General features: G+C 37.8%; 1 protein-coding gene across 2 annotated transcripts in view; it reads right to left on the bottom strand.

Moving 5' to 3' along the window:
* ZNRF2 (zinc and ring finger 2) overlaps nucleotides 1–27,666 on the bottom strand; it is a 61,565-nt gene that overhangs the window by 21,293 nt on the left and 12,606 nt on the right. For both annotated transcript variants that reach the window (XR_008464867.1, XM_054191459.1), the window contains exon 2: nucleotides 6,292–6,387. Coding sequence is in view for 1 of the 2 variants with exons in the window: in XM_054191459.1 (XP_054047434.1) it covers nucleotides 6,292–6,387 (96 nt within the window). In the remaining variant the exon portion in view is untranslated. The remainder of the gene's footprint in view (nucleotides 1–6,291; nucleotides 6,388–27,666) is intronic.

Below are 27,666 nucleotides of genomic sequence, written 5' to 3'. Positions count from 1 at the left end.
CTCTCAACAAACCTGAACCATACCAGGCTGCTTTTGCAGTGATGCTCTTCTGTGGGGTACTGAAAACTGGTGAAGGAAAGATTTGGGATGGTTGGAAGGAAATAAAGCTTTACTGAACAAAAGGAAGGAAGAGGTAGAGTTTGACACTGTTCCTCTTGGCAGTCTCGTTTGGACCAGTAGCTATCCACAGCCTACGTTGGTGAACACCAGTGAAAGTTTCCTCCTTGTTCAAATGTTACCAACAAGTCCCCAAGGGAGGAAGTATAAACTAATCAATATATTTTAATCAAGTTCTTCAAACACAATTTCCCTCCTTAAAATTGTAACACTGATTTGCAAGAAAAGCTATGAAAAGTCTGAGCTGATATTATACTAATTCACAGAATAACAGCTGTGCAAATGTCTGAGATTAAAATTTTACTTACTATAGTAATGGTCTCTCAAAGTTCAACAGATGTTTAACGGTTTTAATTATTTTCAAGAACGACTGAAGAAAACAGTTTTAAAGCATCAGGGAAACTGAATGAACCTCCTACATACTCTGGAGGATGTTCCTGAGTACACAAGATCAAAACAAGAGTAAATGTCACTATTTTAACTGCAAGCACAGGATAAGTGTCTGTTTACATGCCCTGTTAAACTACCTTATAAAGTATGCTTTTCTCCCTCCCCAGCACCCTGGAGAACAGAACACAGAACCATCTAGGGCACAGCAAGAAGCTAGAAACTATTAGCCAAGAATCTTGTTAAACTCCAAAAATGGAAGAATTGAGAAATTCTATCTGAGGTATAAAATTATCCATAAAGTGGAATCAAAGAACTGCTTTGCCTTAGTATTATTTTGTACTGCTTTGCTGAAAGTCTAGTCCTATTAAAGGATGAAGACAAGGAGGAAGGCTTAAGCTTTTCCAGGCAGGCTGGCAAGATGCCCTTTTGCGAGGTCTTTTAGGGTATGATCTCAGGAACCCTGGCAGAGAAGTGAACTTGAAGTTAGCTATTCTTTTCATTGCAGACTGAAGTTTTCAGTGCATCAGTCACAACAGTTGACAGCATCAGTCCTGCTGAGTAAAATACTCTCCCTTTTTTTGTGGACAGAAGTGACTAAGGAAATCAAGTCACTGCAGGGGGTGGAACTACCAGAATCATGTATCTCGGTGGTACAAACATTAGGTTAAGGTGCACTATTTTTCTTCCCTTCTAATGAGCAATATAAACTGAGTAAGTTGTGGCAAAAGTAGCTTGCCCCAAGGATGTTGAAACAGCCACCAATCAACAAAGCTTATAACTTGTGTTAGAAAAAAAATAGGTCAGCCCCATTCACAAAGAATGTTTCCAAAATATTTTTATTCCGTCCTTTAGGTGACTCATGCTAATCTTCAAGTCTCTACTTTTGATCAAAATGCATATGTTACGGCTGTCATTTAGATGTCGACAACTCCTCTAGCAGGATTATTGCTCATACAGGTTCCAGCTCAGGATTCTGCCACTCGCTCACATGCAGGCCTCAGCATGTGGCAGTACCAGCATTTCTCTTTCCCCACAAGACAAAACTTAACCCAATACCTCAAACTGATTTAGAATAAACAGTGTATTTAAATCCTCATGACAAAATCCTGCTTTGCGTCCTTGCAAATTGAAAATTAGTTGCACTGTTTTGGACCAAATAATTTTGAACTTGGTTAGACAGCACAAGAATATTTGTCTAACTGTGCATGGTGTTAGATTCAAGTGCCTCAGAAGACAAAGTACGCTGCCAGACAGGAAAAGCACATCAAGTTTCATACATGTTTTCCTTGCAGTACACCTACCTTAAATTTTCAATATGCTGTCTGTTATAGTCTTTCTACGTTCTAAGCCCTCCATTCAAAACTGAGATGAATAAACTTCAAATACAAAATCATACATGTAATCCCAGCTATCTGAGATACTGTAACCCCTGCTCTTTTTTGCTGTGATAGGGCTCAAAAATTCACTTAATGGAATTTAAAAAGAATAATTGCAAAGTAGTTACCTTGAATAAAAAAAAACCTCCTGCAGCTCATGCGCTGGACATCTCAACATTTTCCCTCTCTGAAATTACACTAGCAAACGCTTTTCCCCTTAAAATGAACCTCCATGAATATGTTGGCCAATAATCAGATCCATTGCCATATCTGAATTAAATGCAGAGCAGCCTGAGTGAAAGCAGCACTGATGTCAAAGCAGCACCACCCCTGAGCAAGCGGCTTTAAGGAGACCCGCTTAGAAAAGTTTCCAGTAGAACAGCGTTCCAACACAAAGTGCTGACTTGATGAAACCCAAAATATTCCACAGGAATGTGCTAATTCAATCAAAACTTTTGAAAGAGGACAGGCCGGCTCGCCGAGCCAGCCAACCAGTCTAGTGAGCTGACTGGCTCTCCCCAGCTCTCCAGGGTCACTGGCTTCCCCATCTGGCCAGGTGCCAGGCTGCTAGTCCCCGCTCTCAGAGGGGCCCTTTAATAATAATAATAAAATCTTACAAAGTGTTCTGAGAAACAAACAAAGGAATTTTAAAATGGAAAGCAGAATTACTTCCGAAGCAACTGCGAGGTTTCTTCAAGAGGAATCGGTTGCATTCGTTGCAAAGCATCTAAAACTAAGTGCCCTTAATGACACAGGTCTCTCCCGTGTCTCCTCAATTTTTATAAAACATCTTTCAGTGAAAAAAAAAAAAAAAGCATCGATACTGTAACAACACAAAACGAACAATAATTATATTCAAAACCTAATAGCTCTAATAATCAGCAGGGAATTAAAGGCAAGTTGCTTCCAAAGCACTGTTATTGAAGTAAATGCCCTGCCTGACCAAAAGGCAGGGCTACCGTGTAAGCAACACCTTGCGCAGAGTAGCCCCTAAAAGGGCTCCCTGTGTCACTCCACCCTGGCAAACTTGAACGAGATGGTGCAAGGGGCCTCATTTAGCACTCTGGGGAAGCTCAAAGGAATAGGTATGGCTATATAATATTTTAGCAGTGGTTTAAAAAAAAAATCATAAAAAAATAATCTGTTTTAAGTAAACCATATTCTTTAAACACTGGCTTTTAGCAACCTGTGGCTAACCAGTGCATGGGACCTATTCTGGCTTCTCAGCAACTCAGTAAGTAACAGTATGAAGAGAGTTTTTAATTGCTAAAAAAGGCAAGGCTATTTAAAGACAGTAACACCAAACACCACAATGTTTTTGCACAATTCTATCCATCTAACCAGCATTTGTATCAAAATGCCTAGATATTGGTTCATGTGTGAGTACCACAAGTAGTTTAAGAGATAGTTGGAACAAAAAGTTCCACAGAAAAAAGAAAGAGCTCTTTTTACACGCCAAATTGAATCAGCAATGAGATCTCTGTTGCAGGCAAGTCACATGATTTTGAAAGAATAAGGCTAATAAAATGTAGCGATTTATTTATATGAAAATCGGCACAACTTCCAGCATAGAACTGGGACAAATTTGTCATCACCCTCTTTCAGAAAACACGTGTAAATCAGACAGCTGCCAGAGTTTGCAGTTCACTGACCCTTCCTACTGCCAAATGCAATGCACAAAGGTAGCTCAGAAAGCAATTAGAGATTGGCTGCAAGGACTCATTAATTTCTTTATACTTCAAATCACAACTAAACAGTCTTATAACATTTTTCTGGGAAGACTGTATGCCTCAACCTCACATTTAAAAAGAAAGGTTTGTCTTCTCAGAATGACAAAATACATACAATTAATTCCCTGTTATTTCTTAGAAAGAACTACTAACGCATTTACAGTATCATGAGGAAACATATCTAGAACAGAATTAGAAATAAGCACAATTCAATCCAGCTGCTCAATTTTTAAACATCTCACCACCTGCAAAGTCTAAGGCTCCCTTCAACTACTTGCAATGCAAAATTCAGAAAGAAAAGAAGGTGAGGGGAAAAAAAAGGGGATATTTTTCCTGCTAGTCGTTACAGGACTGGGAAACCACCAGTGACCAACGCAAGTAAATGATGCCTACTTGGCTCTATTTGAGAATGTATGGCATAAGGCCAAGATAACAATGAGAAAGTAAAGCATGAAGAGATGCCTTCCATTTTGGAAGAAGGTATCAAGACTTGATAGCAGCATCTTTTCTTCTCTCAAGCAAAACTTGAGATGCCCTTCTTACAGCTTATGACAAAAAGGCAGATCCATCACTGATCTCCTCATCATGGCAAACATCCAAAAAAAACCCAGGAAAAAGGCATGTATATAGACATTCATATGCAATTCTGGGCCTGTCATCATGGCAGCATTAAACTACCAATCTGATAATTAATTCTTTTTCATTAGCCTCATTACAGGGATTACAACTTAATGGACTGAGCAAAGGTAGCAAGAAGGCCCAAAGAAGCTCCAACCAGCAGTGTGCCATCTGACAGAAACAGTGCAGGAAGAAAAGAAAAAAAAAAAAAAAAGAAAAAAAAAGAGGTTGAATATGGCACTGTTGTGATATAAATGAACATCACAAACAATTCTGAGAGGTTATGTTATGTAATTGTTGTTTCTTTGAAAAAAGTTAGTCAGCTGAGCGTGCTCATCTGTACATGTAGGAAGCAGCAGGGGCAAAGGATTTCAGTCAGTCAGCTCATAATTTGTGCACATCCCATCAGTTGGATTACTGCCAGAGCTTGCTCTCTGCCAGCTTGCCTCCTCCCACTGCACACTGACTGATCCCAAGTGCATTATCCGTCCCTAACTGAGGCGACTAACTTCCTTCTCCCTAATGTTCAACATCCCTCAGTAGACAGTTTTCTAACAACTTTTCTTGGAAAATGCTTAGTTCTAATTTACAAAAGGCGAAACAAAGAGAAACAAAGACCCTTCTGTTAGATGAAGTCAACCTTCTCAAATATATGTGTGGCAACACCAGGAGAAAAAAATGTATTTACTTTTCCTGAGTGCTGTGCTTTGAAATAGATTTCAGAACTGTAAGTATATGAATTCAAATTATTTTTCCAATTAAGGCCAAGCCTTATTGCTATCCAGACAAAGAATAAGGTAGGCCCAACCATCCTTCAAGACTTGATCCAATAAAAAAAAAAATCCAGTGTCAGATACCATAACAGCAAGGGAGCCAGGCGGGTCAAAGAGCCTATAACACTGCAGGTTATTTAAACAATAAATAACTTATGCTGGAAGGGACCTCTGGAGGTCTTCTGGTCCAGCCCCTCACTCAAAGCAACTTAGTCTAAGTTGCTCAGGGCCTTGTCCAGTCAATTTCTGATAATCTCCAAGGATGGACGTTGCACAGCCTCTTCAGGTGTCTGCCACTGTGTTTGACCACCCTCATTACGATGCATTCCTACCTTACGTGGAATCAGGTTTTTCCCTAATGCAGCTCATGACCACTGACTCTGAACTTTTTGCTGTGCACCTCAAAAAAGAGTCTGACTCCCTCTCCTCTGTAATTTCTTTCTAATTGCGTTTTGTTCTCACATATTCCACATCTGATGACAGTTGAGCAATAAGCTCATTCACTGTAAGATTTCATGATGGTAGGGCAGCTGTGCCAAAGCAGGTGCTAAGATTTCAGTAAGATTTTCTAAAACCTTTTTGTGTGCTTGCCATAGAGCTGAGTGTCAGCCTAAGCCACAGTAACAAAAAGCTTTGATCCCAACAGTGGCAAAAGTCCTATTTGCCTTGCATCAAAGGTTGCCTTGGAGGAGAGCTTAGCAGTAGGGAAAACACAGACCTACCACAAGTGATTCATTTGATGTTGGCAAGTCTCACTAAAATCACAAAAACATACAATCCTACCAGACCTTATGAAGTATCACATATGCAATCAGCTGAAGGAGGAGAAAGTTCTTCAGCTCATTCAAGAAAGGGTCATTTTCTTCATTAAGGTGCAAATGCAATGTGTCAGGTAACAGTCCTTAATAACGTCCCCAGAAGAATGCTTGATTGACCTGACTCACCATTTGATGTCATTAAATGAGAGGACATTTAAGCTACACATTTCTCAAGTGGACACTAAACGCACACTGACCAATATCTGATCCCATGGTCAAAAAATGGGATGCACTCAAATAAGAATAATTTTATATTTGCAGAAAAAGTCAACAGTGTAAATTATATTGGCATGCAGTATAAAAAAGACCAAGTTCTTAGGAATGATGTCGAAAAAATAAACTACAAGTAAAAAACATACACTATTTCTGAGTCCACTGAATTAGTTGCCAGAGTATCTTATAAATAAAGCATTATTATCACTCTAATGTTTAAAATAAATGAATAATTATCAGCTTACTTCTTTCTTACCATTGTAGGTTATCCTCGGTTTTGTCAAACACATCACAAGATGTAAATCCATTTCATCAGAAGATACAAATTTTGAACATACAGGGCACTTGAATCCTATGGAAAATAAAAACATGTAAGTGTGAGTACACTCAACCACATTGCAAATATGTATATTCAAGGCAAAAAATTATTCTGCACATATATCTGGCAGCTTTTCAGTTTTGACTTGACATTTCTTACATAAATATAATTCCCTCGATTTCAAAAGTTCTCAAAATGGACCGTTGTTTCTGCAAACTGACCTGTCGCCAATTGCAAAGATGTCAGCACCTCTGGAACGCAAAGTTTCCCAACAACTCTAAAAACCGTTTAAGACAAGTGCAAAAGGATAGTGTGACTCTACTAAAACAGAAATTGGAAATGTATAGAGAACATAGCCATTAAAATCTGAACTTGGGCAGGAGCCCTGAATTAACATCTGCACTTTTGCTAAGAATACCATTGAAACTTTAACCAAGGATCTTAGGATTACATCTCATCGTGCTAGCTGCAGCATCTTTTACCAGTCTGGAGCACAGGGAAAACATTAACTCAGGAGTGTCACCTCACCTACTGAATCACTAATGTTTCCTGTAGCACTGAATTTGCTTGACTTCTCTCATCCTAGCCAAGCATGACCTTGTTTAGCTTGTGATGTCACAGCCTGAGGCAATATGGGGTAAAGAATAATTAAGACAGTCTGGATTGTGATGCAACTGTATAATAGTCCATGACAAAACTGCTAATACTTTAATTTATGTCATTACCAAAGACAACAGTCTTCCAGTTAAAGGAAAAAATTGGTTGGACAAATTTTACGGTCCACAGTCTGGGAAAAGTCTGACTGATTTTGATCTGCTGAATAATTAACAGGCAAGTGAGAGACAAAAAGCCACCAACAGGGATCTTGATGCAGAACAGCTGTTAAGGAGTTGTCCTACAGGACAACATACAGCAAAAATATCTAAATCCATGCTCAGTGCAAAGGACCAACTTCTTCTTTGATGCTGTTGAAAAGTAATGATGTAGGCATGCATAAACGGCCACTGCACCTTCCACCAATATCCACATCTGGCCCTCCTCCCACATGTTTTACTTTGTTGCCCCTTGCTTTTGTACGTCTAACCTTGTGAGTCCACAATGAACCGAGTCAGTCAAGGATGACAAGCAACTTGATGCTGCACTTTCGAGTTACTGATGCGGGAGAATTTTGATCTTTACTGTTAATTATTATCCAGATGTAGATCAAGTAACTAACCTGAAGCATTAGCACTTGGTAGAAATAATGCACCTCATTTACGAAGACAATGATTTTTATTTTTTTAGTGCAGCTGATAGGAAGCAAGTCAAACCAGGCAACTGGTAACACCCGTGAGAAAACTCTGAGCAGCAGCTGAGCATGTACTGGAAACCACTTCCTGAGATAAAGTACAGTTCTTATTCTTCCCATTTTAGTCATAAGCAGTTCATATCTATTTCTTCTTGTGTCAATCTCACACTTCAGTTTAAATATTGCTCTTCTCTCCTAATTTTTAATCATCCTCCCCCAACCCGTATCTTTACAAACAACAGTTACAACCACAGGTTAATAAACATAAAATAGCCAAACACATCTTTTGGAAGAAACAAGTTGAAAGGATTAATTTACTTGTAGAAAGCTTTGTCAGTGACACTTCAGCCACTGTGTAACCTCCTTCCCCCAGGCTGCATCTCAACACGACTAAAATTGAAATTAGCATCTCAGTCCTCCAAACACCCCAAACCACCCATAACTGTTTTGTTACAGTTTTCTTCAAAAACTGACCCACGGTAAATTTTCTCTCAAACTTTATCAGCGTAAGGCAGCTGATGACTCTTAAGTCTAGTTAAAACCTACTAAGACCCATGCATTATTCTCATTTATATGCTTCTATAAGGCATAACTGACAACATATTTTCATGTGAAAAGCATGTAACTTCCTTATACGCTGCAGACTGAGTCTTGCTGTGCCAGAAGGGAGTGTTTGCATTACAGCAAGTTAACAATTATGTTCATGGCTAGTTAAGCACCAGGACAGGCATTAACAGGTTCCCTCTGCTTTCTGGACAGGACCCTTCTCAGCTTCTTGCCTAGGGTCATCAGCACATCTAATTGGGAGCGACAGGGGGCAGAGAAAACCATCAATAGGTCTTTAGAACTATTGCTAAAGTTAACAGTGTTATTAAGAAGGTACACATCCCAGGAATGCTTGGAGGGAATACTTAAATACAAATGAAATAGTACGGAGAGTTTGGGTAAATAATAATAATAATAATGCTTTTACCTTAAAACCATACTTATAGATGGACAACTGTGAAAAATCTTTCTGGTTATCCACCTAGAATATTCAGCTGAATGTGGTTATACTACCATATGCCTGCCCCTAAACCTAGTAACAGTCCACATTTTAACAATAAAGTATCTTGTGCCTTGTCCAGTGTCAAGGGGTATCTGGAGGTAACAGTTAAGCAACTACAAGTTTCTTCCTGACGCAGCAAGTCTGGGATATCTGACTGCTACAGCTCCACTCAGCGCTCAACAGAACACTAAAGAACCCAAGCAGTAAGGACACTACAATTAACTAAGCCTTATGGACCATAAAGGTGTCTTTGTGGAAAAGGATGTTTTTCCAGTGACTACCATTACAGCTGAAAAAGTGCCTTGAGCTCATAACACCTGCTGAAACATTTCTCAAACACAGCTGAAATCCCACTTCTCATTCCTTCACAACGTTCTTCAGCTCCTGGATTTAGCCATCTTCCCTAAGAGATACAAAGTGTTTTGTGTGAAGGAAATTACCATTTACAACTCCTTTAGTAACCCCAAAGAACAAAGTATTTTGTCTGTAGACACATATTTACTTTATTTTTAACTGTATTTGAAAAATATGAATAAGTGAACAATCAACACTGCACACAAGCCACTTAAAGGTCCTTAAAAAAAGCTGCTATTTTCCCACCTTTCCTCAAATCAGAAGGTAACAGTTTCATGACCCAGTTTACAATTAAGTACTCTGTAAGAACAAAGGCTCTATTGTTCTTCCCAGCAGGCTAACAACATTTATAGCCTATGTTTGTTTTTACCACCGGTGTCAAGGAACAACTCTGATAACTTTAAGAAAGTCTCACATGACTTTAACAATCAGCAAAAGGTCAAAAATAACTTTATCTCTACGTGACTTGTTTTACTGAGTTTTGCAGATAAACAATGGATTCCCAGACTTTTAGACAACAGAATCATCAGATGAGGTGGCATCAGGTGAAGCGTCCTCTAAAAACTATGAAACTAACTACTTTCTTGCTCTCTTTACAAGGAGAGCACAAGAGACAACGACGAGGGTGGTGAAACACTGTCACAGGTTGCCCAAGAGAGGTGGTGGAGGCCCCATCCCTGGAAACATTCAAAGTCAGGTTGGACGGGGTTCTGAGCAACCTGATCTAGTTGAAGATGTCCCTGCTTATTGCAGGGGGGCTGAACTAGATGACCTTTAAAGATCCCTTCCAACCCAAACTATTCTATGATTCTACAACGTTTAGTTCTAGGTGAAAATTCAGTTCTTTTGAAGGTGTTCACAGCATCCCTTATCCTCATCCAAGATGAGGAACTATTTACCTTGGTATTAGGACTGTCACTGTTTGTCAGCATATCACTGCAAAGCTGGCCGTCCTTCTCCCATAGTAGAGAGAACATTGCCTCCATGCAACCTAAGACAGCGGAAGAACCACCTCTCACCCCATTCTCTTTCTGTACAGCAGGAAAGAACTGAGCACCAAAACTGTGCAAGCGCATGCCTCCAGCTGACTTGTCCAAGCGCATGCTTAAGAGGCAGGGAGACAAATTCTTACAAGCTCCCATCATCTAGTTTCACAGCCCTGAGGTACAATACTGAAAGTAACACATTACCTAAACCCACAATCCTGGAAAATAGTACAGTTACAAGAAAAGAGACAGAACAGAAAGTTGCAGTAAAGCTACTAGAAAATCCCACGGTCTCCCAGAAAGTCTGAAATAACCAAACCTGCGTAAGTAGCAGGACTTAAATATTCAGAGGTAAATTCTCTCTCTCATTCTCTCTTGAATGTATCACTTCCTTCAGACTCGCTGTCTTTTGTAAATGAAACCCCCCAGTTAGCCAAGAAATACCATCTTCTCTCACATCCATCTACAAAACTCATAGCTTTCATCTCTAGCAGGCTTGGAAACTATCCACAGGGACAGGATGATGGGTGGCCACTCACTCTATCCGCACCAATTTCAAGCTTTTATAGATATCTTACTGTGTTTGCCTTGCTTTAGAAACATCAGACTGTTTAACTTGTGGTTTGTTCTATAGAGAAGCAAATGAAAACATCCAACAAATAACAAACTCCTGAACCTCTATAATTTTTGCAAAATCACGTTGGCACTCATCCTGGAATATCTACTTTGTGGCAGGGGAAAAAAAAAGAGCTATGAGCTTCCAGATAATACAGTGCAGAGTGTCACAGAATTGCACATTGAGGAAACACCTTAAAGAGGTATTAAAATTGCACAGAAGAACGGATGGTCCTTTTGGACAATATTGAACAGTAGTAGAAAGAAATAAGCACGATGCACCAACACAAATGACTGCCTCAGCCCGATCAGAGTACACTTTTGGCAGAAAAAGTTTGAACTAGAATATGGCCAAAACCAAACTAAAAGTATAGTCATATTAGCTGTTGTTGTAAAAATAAGTAACTAACATATTAGTATTTTAAATTTTTGTATGCTTGTGTTTCCAACCAAGATGGATAAATCCATCTTAGTTTACTTGTAAAGAAGTCATAAGCAAAGAGAAAGGCTTGCATGCGCAGATTTTGTAAAATGTATTTGACAGTAACAAGTCTGACAAATGTTACTTACGTACTTGCACTTGTTCTTCAGTACTTAGAAAACTAAGTATAGACAATCTGGAAGGACAGCATCCAGTCAATACGATGGTATGCAAGATTACGGTCACACAAATAAAGCCTGCATAATGATGTTAAAACAAAACAAAACAAATCCCCCGCCTAAAAAACAGAAAAGACCTCACATAATCAGAGAAACATGCTAGAAAGGACCTCAAGGGGTCACCGAGTCTATTCCATACTGGAAAACTGGGTTAAGTGTACTTAGAGGATTTAATCTGCCCTTAAAAATCCACTAGTGAAAGATTTTCATCCATCCTAGAAAACCTACAATGTTGATCAGCTATTCCTAGAGAGTTAGAACAATCTTCCCTTACAAAAAACGTTGATTACTTTTTATGTGTCCAGTAGACATGGAAAACACTTGGTAACTGTCCTCACTATAAAAAACATGTTCACACTGGAAAATGTGTGCCCTTCGCCTTTTTTGCCTAGCCCGAAAAAAAAAACAAGTTACTCTAATCTTTCCTCACAGGCCCTGATGCCTAAACCTTTTATTCGTATTGCTGTCCTCTGGACTGTCTCCAACTTTAACATAATGCATTGCCAAGAACTGGGCAGAGCTTTCAGGCTAAGACTTCGCAAGTCCTAAGCAGAAATTATTAGTTACCTATCACATCGTTCTGTTACACCAGGTGTTGAATATCTATATATAGACCTATCTATACATAGAGATATCTCCTTTATGTGTGTATATATAGGTATGTACATTTAAAACAAACCAACAGATTATTGGCTCTTTCCTCTCGTGACCCATAACAATCCCTAAATCTTCAGCAGAACTATTACTAGCCAGGTCCCATTTTGTAGTGGTATGTTTTCTTTTTCCTCACAATCAGTAATTCTCATTTGTCCTTTTTAGTCAACTATGAACACTTTTCTAACATGTTAAAAAAAAATTATGAACTCAAATTTTGCCCTCTGTCGTGCTTTCAGATCTTACAAGTTTTTCCTTTTTAAAGTGCCCACCCAAAAAAGGATGATTGAAAACAGACCCGAAGTAGACCACTATATCTGAATTGCTCTCCTACAGCAGCTACAGAATTTTCTTCCAACTATTTCAGCATCCACCTACTTTTTCACCTAGACCATATTTTCTAAGTTTGCTAACGAGAATATAAAGCAGAATAGCATAAACATTTTATTAAAGTCAAGCATAATGCCTCTATTTCTTACACTTCTTCCTTTTATATTCAGCTGTTTAGAGGACTATGAAGTGAGACTCTAAGAACAGCAGAAAAATAGATGGAAATAATTCAGATTCTCAGTGAAGTAACAACAGTCCTGGTCAAGTCAAACTTCTGTCACTCCCTGTTTCTGCAACCTAATTTGTAAAACTTAAAGAAGGGGAAAAAAAAAAGCTCCAGTACAGACTACATGATCTACCAGAGTTACGTGGCCACAGAATTCTCTCTTCTCCTCAGACAGCTGAAATGGAAAGACAGAATGGGTAATTCCTTAAGCTCAAAAACATGAAGCTTTGTACATGAAAGCATATTGCTTTAACACAGCTAACATCTTACCTGGCAACTTTACCCTTACCATCAAAGAGAATATGAAGATTATTTCACACTAAATCCAAGAATAGAGAACTGACATTTTTAAAATGTCTTTGAGCTAGAAGGTAAAAGACAAAAGAGCATTACCAATTCCCAGGGAAGCCTCTACAAGAGAATTTCTAGGTGCTGTAACTCTCAAGTGGCTACTCAGAGAAATTTTGCCATTTTATGTACAGAAGTTTTTTTATTACGGGAGAAAGTGTCTCGGTGAAAAGATACATCTAGTTCTCTAGTCTCCATCCTTCCTTATGCTGTCAACGGCCTAAGCTGAGAGAACACAGCACCATCTGGAAAGACTTCTGGAGATGAAAGGAAATAAAGAATACTCCCCTCAACTTGGGAGAGAATACGAAACTAAATTGAAATAAGGAACACAATACCAAAGTTCCAAACTCTGTCTTTTCTAGAAAACTGAACCAGGATAAGCACAGATAATTTCTTCTTCTCAGCACCTACTGATTTTGTGCTTGTAATCTAGAGGGGTTTTCTTGTCCCCTTTTGTGCCATAAAACTGCAGTAAAGCACACTTGTGAATTCCTTGAGGGAAACAAGGGATCTTCTGTTGTATTTTCTGATTTAAAGCTCCCACAGCACTCAGTGGGAAAGGGGGAATATATAAAATGTGGAATAAAAAACAAACCTGAAACTTATTTTAGTTAAGGAACTCACGGAATAAGTAGAGAAGATATGTTTGGAGAATACGTCATCTCCTAAGCAAAAAATTCTGAAATAGAGTCTTTCTACATAACTTCTTTAGCTCCCTTCATCTTGGTAATTGTGAAAGTGAGATCTTCAGTAGCAATCACTGAAAAACAATGGACTACAGAATGAAGAAGAGAAATTGAACATGGCACATTTTCTTATTCATAAATAAGGCCTTTATCAACTGCACAACTTTAGGTGTCTAATACCAATGTAAAAGTAACATGTAATGATGATTATAATTGGGCTGCACACTTTTAGAAACTGAAGAACAACAAATACAAACATTAAAAGAGAGAAAAAAGCCCCATGCTAAAATATCTTGCAAAAGAGAAGATGAAATTACAGATGGGAAAGGCCTGTGGAAAGATTGATATCACAAAAATAAGAACAACTGTTAATAGAGAAACAGCATTTCAAAAATGGTATTTGAGACTGATGCAAACACCCAAGAGAGGAAGAATGATCTTCTTAGCTCGACGTGTGTGTGTGGGTAGGTATGTGTTACCTCCCCATCCCATCATCCATAGGGATCTGTAGTCAAGGTAGATGAGAGACTGCTCAAACCTCCTTCATCCAAACTCCTAGAGGGCCTATGTGCTTTCAACTTGACAAGCACAGTAACAAGAACAGTTTTTTAAGTGACTTGTAAGCTATTAATTCACTCTTTAACTTACTCCTTATTAACTGCATTGCAGACATGTCACACCCCCTAGCACAGACCCATACCACAAGTTTCTCAATGGAACAGAAGCAGCTGAAGAGAGACAGACAAGTGTGAACATAAACTTATGTTGGGAGTTGCATTTGGTAGATTTAAAGGTAAGAGCAACCCTCAGTTTTCATGTAAAAAAGGTTCCACATACAGTGTAAATCCAAATGATTTTAGATTTTGGCTTACTATGTTTGAGAAATATACTTTAAATCAGGGACCAAAAACTCTGCTTATCCACAACCCTTTCCCTGGAAGAATATTATTAATTTCCATTGCGTCTTTCCCAAGGGAGGGGGACAGGGAAAAGAACCCAAAGAAACATCCTTTCTCTCTTTCGTACAGGAATATGACGACTCCCAGAGTCTGAATCAAGGGCAGCAAACGAAAGAAACTTTTCCTACCTTTGATGTTTACTCATCATCAGATCTCTGGCAAGCAGACATAATGCAAGGTCCCCATCTAACCACACTGGCAGAGTAACACCAGTAGTATGGGAAGAAATTAGCCCATCACCATTTCAGAAGCTTCTGTACATAAGTGAGGTTCTTGCCAATTTGGAGATATCTTTTGGACACGTGTAGAGGATAACAAAGTTGTCTGGATATGCAGTTAAGCCAGGCTGGACACATTTTGGGGCCAAATCCACTATCTTATTCAGGATGTAAGTAGCCAGAAAGCATGGTCAACAGTTTGGGGCATAAATGTATTTTATTGACACATGGCAAACGGGAATAACCTGTCAAACCAGCTTAGTTCTCACATTACCAGATGATGACAAATAACTCACTGCAAATCAGGTCGGAGGTTTGAAAACTTTTGCAAACGAATGCCTTAAAACTCTTACTTTGTAGATATTACAGATTCCCATTGCTTTTTTAACTCACCTATCACAGTTTAAGGAGGAAGAATTCTCTCTTTCCTAGTTCTCCTGAACCTATAAATGATTATTTTTTAATTTCTTCCTTAATTTTCCTACTCCCTCAATTTTCTCTCATTGCCTGGAGCACTTATTTTCCTCAAACACCCGAAAACTGTCTTTCCACTCATCATTTCACATGAAAGTTGGGGAAGACAGACAGGAAAACAGTGCTCTACTGCCAGAGTTAAGCTCTTCTGGAGTAACTGAGTAACTTGGCAAGACAACTACATATTTTTACATACAAGGAACCAGTTTGTCTACACTCTCCTCCCCTTCTTCACACTGCCAATGTCAAGTCACTACTTTCAAAAATACACAAGGGCTGAAGAAAAAGTTTCCATTAGAAATCACATCATTTAAAAGGAAGTATAGGAAGAGCTGCTCCAAGATCAGAAGAATGAAATCCTACTTTTTGAAATGCACAGACATAAATATCTTGAAAACTCGTACTGTACAATGCAACAAATCTGATTAAAATTACATGAAGCATGATAATAGAGAGGAGAGGGTAGCTATACCATGCTGAGAGTATATTTAATGATAGCTAAAAGGGAAGAGGTATGATGTGGAAATGGCTGAATAATGGTTGACAAGGATGACTAAACCGAACACGTGAAACAGAGCATCTTGTCGGACGCAGAGAAGTCTTCTGAGCAAACTGGCCAAAATGCATACGAGGTCTTACGAAAAAAAGAAATGGGAGAGACAAAGTAAACACTGCACTTGAAACGCAGCAGACAGGAACAAAGGAGCAAGCCCCAGGAAAAGGCAGCATCTTAGAAGACAGCACAGATAGTGATGCTGCTTGAAAGCATGCAGAAGACAAAGTCTCTCGGAGAATCTCAAAACTATTATTCTACTACACAAACAAGGCGATAATGGAGACCTGAGAAAGCACAGCATTTACAGACAATTGGTCTGTTGTCTACAAAGTTTTTACCAAAGTAAGTGAGGGTAAAAAAAAAGAAGTCCTCACTATGGCAAAACTTTGTAAAATCTGATTTTGTTGAAATACTTACCGATAACCTACTTGTTCCTGCAGAAATAGAGGTAGCAATGACAAAGAAAAAAGGGGAAAACCAATCAATGACAAAAAAGTCAGAGCACAAAATACTAAAGATTACAACTGGGAAGAACATATGTAAATAAAAAGTTAAATTATTATGTGGGATCTTCTCAGGAGTTTAAATATTAATTCTAAACATAATACTGTTTCATTTTTCAACAGCAACATTAAATTATATATCAAAAGTAGTTATCATTACATTTATCATTCAGTACAACAGAAAAATTATTATACCTATTAAAAGCACAGTTTTAAGAAAGTCAAGGACAAATGTTTCAAAGCATATTTGTTTTCTTGTGCTTTTTGTCTCATTTTTTAATCATGTATACAAGAATTTTTATTGCCTAAGCACAACAGCAGACTTTCCTGCATTATTATACTCTATATTTTCCTGTTTAGCTCTCAAAATAGCAGTCCTCCACAGAGGGCACCAATTTCTTAATTCTGCAGAGAAACATCTAACCTATGGACTAATTTGCTTTCATTCACTTGAAACTGTTGAGAGTAGAGTAAGTATACATGTTTTTTATTTGAGTTTGGTTGGGGTTTTTTTCCAGAGTATGACTTAATAATAAGGACTGAACTTAGAAAAGACCGGGCTGAAAAATATCATTCATCCTCAGCACAAAGGACTTTTGTTTAAGGAATAACTTTTTAAAAAGTACTGACATCTCTGCCTATCATAAAGCAGCCTTTTGTTTTTAAATGGGAAATTCAACTAAGAGAAGTTCAGTCTGTATTGACCCTTCTATTCTTCCAACTCGGAAAATATTCACCTTAGTGTATGGACTATTTCAGAAACTAGGATGCAGGTTCATCAGAAGCCAGTCTTTTAACAGAATAATTAAAAACAATCTTACAAAATGAGGAGAAGACCTAGAGTTTCAAAATGCATAATTTAGAAAGGTGTACACTGGAATTAGATCATTAAATCCTGCAGTATTGGCAGTATTTAACACGAATTAGGTACAAATTTTGATAAAATGTGAGAGAAGTTTCTCAAGTTTGAATGATACGGCATTTATGTATTCTAATTACTAGTTTTGCAAAAGTTCCTGTTTCTAAGATAGAACCTTTTAATAAGATTTGGGGAGGAACCATAGTAAAGAAGGCATTCAAAATGCCTAATAGAGGAATAGTAAAGAAGATACATAATTGGTTCTGAAAAAGACAGGACTGAACCCATAAAGAAACTTCTAACCAACTTTTCTTAACTATTGTCAGTAAAAGCTGAAGAAAATCAAGCTACTGACTTACATGCTTTAAACGTATCCATCATGACAGGTTCATCTGTATTTACAGTCTTTTACCTCTATGAAGAGAGAGTACATAGCACCCATAACGTATTCTGCAAAACCTTACAGAACACCCACAAATCACAAACCAACCAAACTTTCAGATGACGTGCCACGTCATTCCTACCACAGCAACTAAGTTAGCAATGTAATTCTTGCTTTTTCATGGTTAAGATGCCACTGTTTGAACAAACCGTTAAAAAATATTTTGTGAATCATTCACTTTTTAGATGATCTTTGTAGAGAAGGCTACTATTTTCTATGTTTCTCTGTTTATCACTGCTGCTTTAGTCATCAGTCAAATTGTTGAGAAGTTTGATTAGTTACCTATTTTAAACATCTATGCTTAGAAGATAAACATCTTGTTTACATTAACTGGATCATCATAGTAAGACACAATATGAATGCATACACACACACAGCATACACTGTAAATAAGTTTTAAGAAGGATGTGCAGTTGGAACAAATTACTTAAAATTATAGATATTTTGACTTTTCAGCAGTTTGAAAAATGGCATGGTAATTTCAATGCTTTTACTTATCCAATTATGGCTTTTATTTAAAGAAGTATATGCTTTCATTGCTTTATCTGTAATGCTACTGAAGGTTAGAGAAACTGCAACCATTTAAGTAGTACATTTTGTTCTTCACTGTTCAAACAAAATCATGATCTGTCAATTGATATATGTAAGCATTATACATAAAAAAAGGAGGCACTGTCTTGAGTTTGTTTGAATACTGAGATAGCATGAAACAGCAACATGCTAATAAATTCTATTTTAATAAGAAAGGGGTGTTGGTTTTGGTGTTGGTTTGGAGTTTTTTTGTGGCTTTGTTTCGGTTTTGTTTGTTTTTTAAACAACTGACTAAAGAGCAATTATAGTTAGTATTCCTATTTCAGGAATGCCCTTATAAGATCATGATCGTAGTGTGCTAAGTGCTGTAAATATGTTTGTTCACATATACGTATTAGTCCCTCCTCCAAAGAGCTTACACACAAAAATAGACAAAAAAACCCAATGGTTACAATGGGAGCAATGTCTCCCTTATATACTTTAGAAAGGCAGAAAGAAACTTGCCCCAGCTTACACAGAAAGATAAACAATTCTCATAAGTCTCTAGTTGTCACCTTATATAAAAATGTTATTTGCCCACATTGACATTGAGACGAGGGTCACAGAAAAAGTAAATCATGATATAAATTTGCTCTGCCTTTTCATTTAGCCCTGCCTTCTTAACCAGAGCCTTACCTAATGAGTTAGTAAGGCTCTACCACAGATCCCTAAAACCAGTGACTGAGCAGTTAAAATATAAAGAATGAAATGCTAAAAAAAAATTAAAAAATCTGGTCTTTCAAAACCAAAAAGAAAAAAAGATCTTTAAAACTGTTCTTGAGGGCAGGATAAAGAGCAGAGTTTGAGCCTGCACTTCTCTCAGCTCATTGATGTGTTCATCCCTTCACCTTCCCTCTGTCTCTTGGCAGCACCACCTCCTTTGCTCTTGTTGTCCCTTCCTGCATGTGAGCATCAGCTGGTGGGGATCAGCCCAAGCAAGCAGGACTTTGAGCTTTCCCAGTGATACACTGGAGCAGCCTACTGCACCTTGCTGTATTAGCAGGCCTGCCAGGAGTATATAAAATAATTCAGAGACTGACAGGATCAAAACAGCAGCTAGAGGGCAAAGACCAGTAAGGTACATTTAAGTAAACCCTTCTATGACATAAACAAAGCAAACAAGAAACAGTGGACTTCTAGAACAAGCAGCAAGCTAAGGAAGGGCACAGCCCAAACATATACTATTTATATACTTCAGCAGCAAACAAATTATTTAAAGAAAAAACTTCCATGATGCACATTAAATACCCAACACCTAGCTCTTCATAAACAACTAGGATTTAGTTCTCTTCCAATTCCCACTTTTTTAAAGTGTAAGGCATTCATTAAAAAATAATTTATGAAAACTCCATCACTTCAGACATCTAAAGTCCTGAGATAAGTCTACTCGGGTCTACTACTACAACCCCAATGCCAAAATGATTCGAGACACAGATTTATGTCTATTTTCCCATTGTAACCTTTCATTCTAGGTTGAAAAAAAAATCACAACTTCCCAAAATCTTCTGTGAAAAAAACAATAGTTCTCTAAAGGCATGTTCAGTTAAATAAACCATTCTCCAAGCAAGAAAGATTTTATACTGCTAAGTATTTGGCTACTGAATTGTCACATTGTTATTTTTCACTGACCGGGTTTTAAGAATTGCAAAGAATTCACATCATTTAGAGGTATTTTTCTGTTTTAAATTAGATCTCCTCCTTTATCTAAGAGGAGCATTAGCCTCTCAAAAAGACTTCTCTTTCAGTAGACAGAAGCTGTACTTTTAATGGCTTATAAAATAAAAATCTCCATGATGCTCTTGAAGGATAACTCTCTCACACTTAGACCTTTTTTACCAGTTTTCTAGAAGGCTTTCTTATTCTGGATTTTAGGAGAGGTCAAAGTAGCTGTTTCCCACATGGACACCAGCTTAAATCCAGTCCTTTTGTTGTAGGAGAAGCCATCAGAAGGCAAGTCCATTGCGCACAGGTGAGTGTAGTAAAAGCAACTGTGATAAATTGCACAGTATGGCCACCAACCAATTAGTGAGATTAAGGCAGGCATAAGTGTGGCAGTGTGCTCTCCCCTTTCCCCTGTTTCCCCCCCCGGCTCCCGCTCAAGCCGTGGCCATCTGCGGGAGTTGTTATGAGTTGCAATTGAACTTTGGGGGATGGCTCGCAACACAGCCAACACACTGTCTGGAGTGGGGACCCAGATATTTTGTTCCCTTGTGAATATGACTATAGGTCAATTATTTTACTCTATAAATAGTGAACAGCCCAAGAGCCCTTTGAGCTCTCCTGCACGGCAGCGGGCTGCACGCCAGGGTCTCCCCTTGAGTGGGGACACTCGTTTAAGGTTCTGCTCCTTGAGGTTGAGCAATTCTTTGCCGCAACAGGTTCTCGGTGACTAATAGCATGCTAAACTTTGAAATTTTAGCTAAGTGATACAAGGATTGATTGCGCATATATAATCCTTTAGACATAAACTGTTGACCAAGTCTGAGACTAGGATTGGATCCAGCCACACCTAGACTCCTCTCCGAGAAGCAGTTTAGAAAGCAAGGGGGTCTTTTCTGAACCTCGTGACTCGATGGGGGGGTCTCCCTGACAGCTTGTCTGACTCTGGCCTCTATGCAGTAAATAATCAAGTGTACCCTGGCATCAAAACTCGTAAAACACTGTCGCATTCACTACTAACTTTGTTAAACCACTGTTTCATGTTAATAAATATTTCACTACTTCTCTCTTACAAGTGAAGTTAATCACTCTGCCCGCGACAATAAGTCATTAGCTCTAGTGAAAAGACAGCCTTGTTCCAGTTCTTCCATAGTAGACTCCATCTTGTATTAAAGACTACTGAGAAGTAAGCCACAGGCATGTAAAGGACTGTCTCTGCCTCCAGATTTTTTTGTTTCATCAAGTGACTTTTTTAAAAATTTGCCTTTCACTACCATTTTCAGGAACACCTCATAAGAGCTCCCAAAGAAAGCCTAACATTCCTGTTGATTGTCACAAAAGCACACTCTTCCTCTCTCTAGTGGAGGTCTTGCCATAGCTGTCCTTTACAGCAGTTGTATCAAATCAGAAATCAGACAAGTGGGAGATGTGCCAATAAAAGAAACCTACTTTCATTGTTTTTTCTTGAGAAGAAGCAATAGTCAATACAATTCCTGGCTTTGTGCAGTGAGAATGGCATTTAAACATTTAAATTTACGTCTCTGCTTTCCAGAACTGTGTAGACATTGTACCATTCATTCTATTAATCCTATAATCTACAACAGCAGTTTCTGTTTTGGAAAACATCTCCGCAGGGCAGCAGGCAGGCTACAGAAGACTAACAGCTGTCTAATCTTTCAGGGAGATCCTGCAGCTCTAGGTCGAAAAATAAGTGAATGCTGAACTTGTTCTGCGAACAGAAGACTGTAGCCTGACATGCTGTCTTCTCTGGTACTTTCCACAGAACATGGTAGGACAGACTAAAATTCTGCTCTTGGTCTAAAACCAGTCCTTAGCTAAAACTGTATCAAAACAGTTCAAAGCTGGCCTAAATAAGACCAAAGGAAAAAAACTGATGCAGTTGGAAGGGTTATGTCATACACATGGGAATATAAATATTTCACACACAAGTATGTGCTTTTGGGTAGAAGTCAACATAAACATGCAAATTGCCCTCCTTCACTATTGTGTAGGTAGGATGATTTTTATTGATGGCAGAGACATTCAAACGACATTGAAAATTAAGCTTTTAGTTAAGGAAGGGAGTTCACAGCACATAACACATAACAACATCTATACAATGACTTCCAGAAAGAAAAATAAAAAATTCAACTCATTCACCACGTTTCTACCTGCAACAAAATTCATACAAGCTGCACTAAATCTTGAGACAGACTAATATTGTTACATTCTCACCTAGTTACTCTAGAATCATACAGTAACAACACTTCATGGGGGAAAAAAGTTCACTTAAGCTCTTAAAAAAATTAATCAAATGTTTCAGATGCATTTATGTCAATTCAGCATGTTACTCAACCCACAACATAGATGGGATTATAAATCCTGCAGTATGTTATTGTTGCTCTTTACCTAGCTTGGTATCTCGCAAAATTAAGGGTAGTACTATCCAGCAAAATAAAACAACAAGCATTTTGGAATAAATTCAAAGTACCTTTTGGACAATACAGTCTTCTAATCTATTGATATTCTGGCAAGAACATGTATACACAAATCTGAGTTCTTTAAAAACAATTTAGACAAAAATTCTGATCACAAATGTATTAATATGGACAGCTACAAAGCTGCTTTTATTTTCTTAATAGACAACACAGCTTGTATACAAGCAATTTCTAAAAGATACAGGAACATATTCTAAAGTACCAGTTATGACAACTTTTATTATCAATTGCTATTCCCTCAGGGACATTTTTATAGAAAGAAATTGAAAGTGAGGCAAGGAAAAACCCTCTTATAGAACTAGTAGCTTTTGTGTTGCACTAGCTAATCTGTTAAAGTAGGTTTAAAATTTATTTAAATGTAAATGTACATGATGGGTTCCACCCTCAATCATGTCCCCCCCATCCAAGCAAATATGAAGTGTTTCATTCACTATTCAATCTCTCTTTGTTTCTGTAATTGCTCCGTAAACACACCATTCTTATACCAAACCTAAGAAATCAGAATGCCAGAAATACCTTTTAGAATATGACTTCAATAAAAATCTTTGACTTATGTTACATGTCATCTCTCCAATGAAGCAAGTTTAAGGGGAGAGGAAAAAAAAAAAATTAAAAAGTGGAATGCAACCCCGGAAATTACCGAGCAGCTTGCCACAGTTCCCAGATATATGGCAGAGGTCCAACTTAAACAAAGAAAAGTTACCCATAAGTTAGGGACAACTGATTTGGAAACATAGCTTTCCCAGGAGACAGAAGAAACTCTAGTACTAATTTTGTTTAATGATGCTATTTCCATTTTTCATTTAGAAGTTGAAATGCATGTATTCCAACAATTGAAACAGCAAAATCAGTTTCTTTTCTTTCCTCCTGAAATTCACTTTATTTCTTCCAGTAGGGAGGGAGTGTAAGAAATGCACGTGGGCTCCTTTTTTATTTGTTTAGTAGTAAGCTGAATAAAGCTGCCAATGTTCTTACCATCGTGATGGTATGGTAGTATACTGAAAGGTCTTCAGCATAAAAAGCAAATAATATTTACTTAGGATTCCCACCCTTAAGGAAAATCCTGCAAGACATTTGTAAAAAGATAACAGCAAGTAGGAAAAAAAAGCACATACTATCTTAAATAAACTGTACTTAACAATAGGGGAAAAAATATTCAAACCACATAGCTCTCTGCAGCAGGGTCATAAAAAGAAAGGAAAAAGGTCACTGAAGTATTTACAAACCCTGTTTTCAAATATGAATCAAAGTATTACTGTGTTTTCCATCTTGGCTTTGAAAGCCATTAAGTAAAATTAAATATTTACAGGTTTTGTTCTTTTTCCTCCACACAAAAGATGGATCTTATCTTATTACCTCAGCATTACTGGATGCAAAACTATCCCTTTTCAAAAGTAAATATTTCAGAATACCACCTTCTAGATTTTCACCTCTTGTCAAGAAAAACTAATGTTATTTTGAAAGGTTAATCTTACAGTGAGCCTCCTGCTGTTCCAAGTGTCTTTCTAATACTAATTCAAAACGCATCAGAAGTTTCTCCAGGTTTTTAAACATTTCAGATCAAATATTTTCATCATCTCATTTTTAAAAAGCGGTGTCACATAGCGCCAAAGGAAACTGAATGAACAGTGTGTCTGACAGGATCTGTATAACCTTCCACTTACTGGAAGGAACCAAGCAGGGAAGTCCAGTTGAAACTACAAGACTAACAAAACTTTTAGCAGAAAATGAGAACTAGCTCCAGAAAGTCCTTAAACCACGTGAAAAACAAACAACAGAGACGAAACTAAGAAGGAGGAAGCTAGCTTACCAGTGTTTGAGAAAGCTGTGACAAGAAATCTATTTTCTAGGATAAAGGTGAACAAATAGATGAAGATTGAACTTCTAAAACCCAAATAAGATTTAAAACAAACAAACCAACCAACCACAAACAAAAAAACAACACATAGGCACTATAGGAATATGAGTCAGACTTAGAAAAAGTTACAAAAAGCATTCCAGGGGAAGTCTATCTCATCTATTCTCAAGGCTGTCAAAAGTTGCTTTTGGTAGCACAGGGAACTGGGGTAAGCGAGAGTCTATCACAAACTCTTGGACTTTTAAAGACAATTCAGCAGTCCAACCAGAAAGCCTTGGGCCAGCTATTCTTGTACTATTGAAGTACTATTCTTGAAAGTCACCTTCTTTTGCCTCCAGGCTGAAGAACCCGGCGCATCTGCCGGGGCAGCGGCGGGGGCACCTGGCGGGGAGCGGCCCGGCCCGGCCCGGCCGGGAGAGGCCTCTTGAGCTGTCCAGGGCGCGGGTGCTGAACAGGTCTCTGGCCTGGGAGAGACGCGTGGGGTTTGGGTTTTTCCTCTATTTGGCTTCTGCAGAACTTGTGTTAAACCCTGAACAATTCATCCTTGATTATTAGTCTTTTGTTAATCCTGTTATTAAGTGCGGTTAGCCAAATACCACAACAGTGACACAAATAGATATATTATTACATGAGGTCTGTCTTCTATAGCCAGGCCAAAGTCAAGCCCTTTTAATGGTTTTTACTCTTGGTCTCTAGGCAAGATTCAAGGCTTAAAGACACAAAGATACTAACTTCAGTTTGTGTAAAGGATGAGGTATATGCGAATGTAAAAAAAAAAAAAAAAACAAAACAAAAACAACCTGAAATCCCCTTTATTTATACAGCACTAGTGTCAATTTGTATACACAGTCACAATTGTACTTTTGTCTGTGTTATGGAAAGGTTTTATAACATTTGATTCTTTGAATTTTAAAGAATAATTGCTGCTGGCTTTCTTGTTTATACAGGAAGAAACAGCTTCAAGTTTACCAGCTAACACAAACAGTAATACCAGATAAACATCTACCTAAGTCTATTTTTAATGAATACTGTTATCACTCTATCCTCCTGAATCTGGCTAGGCAGACAGTCGCTGACAGAAACAACTACTAAAGTTTTTTAGGACAGTTACTTTACTGTTAAATCTTGTCTGCTTCATTACCACTCTGGTCCTTTTTTCTCAGACACACCTAGCAAATTAGAGCTTTCTACAAACCTAATTCAAAGTAAGTGGATATAAAAATTTAAAGATACTAAAAAGTAAAAGTGCGATAGATGCCCTTTCAGTTACATTTCAAGGCTATATACATTGTTGAAATTATATCTAATAGCAAGAAATTTTCAAGTACAATTAAAAAGCAAAAAAGAGCCCTTCACATTTGTAACGAAGAAAGAACTACCCGTTAATAAAAATGAACCAATTGCAAATTTCTGCATTCAAAATTGGGAATCAGTTGTGAAATAGTAAGAGTAATTTGCTTATTAAGAAGTTTTCCAATGGTAAAATTACTTGTCAAACTAAAATACCCAAGGAATTAGATGATTTTCCATTAAGAAATTAAGAAAGAAAATATAAACATCATCTGCTCGGAATGGGCTAAACCCAGCTGATCCCACATTCAAGTGCCGGGAAGGAACTGTTAACCTCAAGGTTCCTTCAAGTGCTTTGATCATCAACAAAGAGCCTTTCACCTACACATTACTCATTAAAATTAAATCTGTTCTTGTAAATCCTTTTGTGTAAAGTTTTTGGGGAAAAGGCGTTGTATGCCTACTAACCTAACAATAATCATGAAAATTCATTTATAATGTCAAGAACAAGGCCCGTTATTTTCCAACACACTGTATGAGAAAAGAAAATGCAATGTTTAAGTATTGTATACAACAATAACTGACTGTAATAGCTGACAAAGTGTCTTTCCTCTATACTTACCCCTCTATGGACAAGTACTTATGGTGATATTCCTAACCCTCAGTTATAGGGTTCAATTGTCATACCATTCACTGACTTTTATGGTTGGAAGGCACCATTAAAATTAGCTTGCGTTTTAGGCGTTTCTGCAAAGGACTATAAATCTGTCAAATCAAGATGTAAATACCAAGATTACAGAAAGAGTTCCTTTCCTCCAGCAGATGAAGGAATTCTTGTCAGTTACATATAAGAATTCCTGATAAATGGGACTATGTTCTTCAATGCAGATTTGTGAGCATACCAAAAGTTCTGCATGTGCAAGACTCACTGATGCGAGTAAAGCTGTCCTCGGTGTTTTAACTGTACAGTAGCTTAAAAACATTGTACCTAGTACATTTATCATCATTGCCTGAAGAAGCACAAGGCTAAATGTGTCAGAGAGAAACTACACTAGGGAAAATGCAAGAAAAACAAGGTATGACTTGAGGCTTTTTTTCCTTTCCTATTTCTATATGAGATTTCACGTGTCTGAAATTGAATTACAAGTGTGTAATTTTGTAAATTTACAAATCGGTAAGGCATATACAGAAAACTGATAGGATTAGAATTTAATAGGTTAACATTTAAGTTCCAGGCTATACTGCCCTGTGCTGTATATACAGCACATTTACTCAGTTAGACCTTTGAAGAAGCAAGTTTAATCAGTTTTAACTTGTCTGCGCTTCAAAATACTGCTAACGAAAAGAAAAAAGTTACATCGCAATTTTCAAGTTTGGGGTAATTCAAGTCAGAAAAGCTGGAGACAAAAAAAAACACCTAAAAATTGATATCCTAAAATAAAGAACTTCATCAAAATGGCCTCTCTTCTCTTTGATATAGAGCCAGTTATCTATTTCAGTGTGTTTCTCTTCAGCATTACTCCTCCATTAACACTATAGATATACCTACTGCTAGATAAAACTAGGATAACTAAGTTAAAATCCAAATTAAATATAATACCCAAAATTATGTCTTCCTAGAAAAAAAAAAGTTCTAAACTAAGACACTGATTTTATTTTTTTAAACACGAATATTTTTAAGATTCAGCTGAATCAGTATTTCTGCAGATGTATTTTTGTTTTCAATAGCACTTCAGTTATTGATACAAGTGTTGGGAGTAAGATGACTCACAGAAAACAGCAAGAGGGCAGAGAAAAGGAAGAAAAAAGGAGAGGCTCTCAATAAGCTATAAACACACAGGACTACTGTGTCACAGGATCACAGGTTAAGAGATTGAAAAACAACTGTTCAGCACCAATATCCATGCATCCTGATTTCCTCTAAGTAAAAGTAACATTACTAACAGCACCATTCCATACAGACTTTCCCCCCTCCTCTCTTTACTTTGAGGGTGGGAGAGCCCTGGCACAGGCTGCCCAGAGAGGTGGTGGAGTCTCCATCTCTGGAGACAGTCAAAACCCTCCTGGATGCGTTCCTGTGCAACCTGCTCTAGGTGACCCTGCTCTGGCAGGGGGGTTGGACTAGATGATCTCCAGAGGTCCCTTCCAACCCTACGATTCTGTGATTCTCTCTTGCTTACAAATTGGCGTCCTTTTCAGAGGATTTCCTTTGAGATTAACATTTCCTG

The sequence above is a fragment of the Rissa tridactyla genome, chromosome 2, assembly GCF_028500815.1.
Source record: "Rissa tridactyla isolate bRisTri1 chromosome 2, bRisTri1.patW.cur.20221130, whole genome shotgun sequence".
Taxonomy (NCBI): Eukaryota; Metazoa; Chordata; class Aves; order Charadriiformes; family Laridae; genus Rissa; species Rissa tridactyla.
Note: the sequence above shows the minus strand (reverse complement) of the source record. Positions and strands in the feature narration are given on the sequence as shown.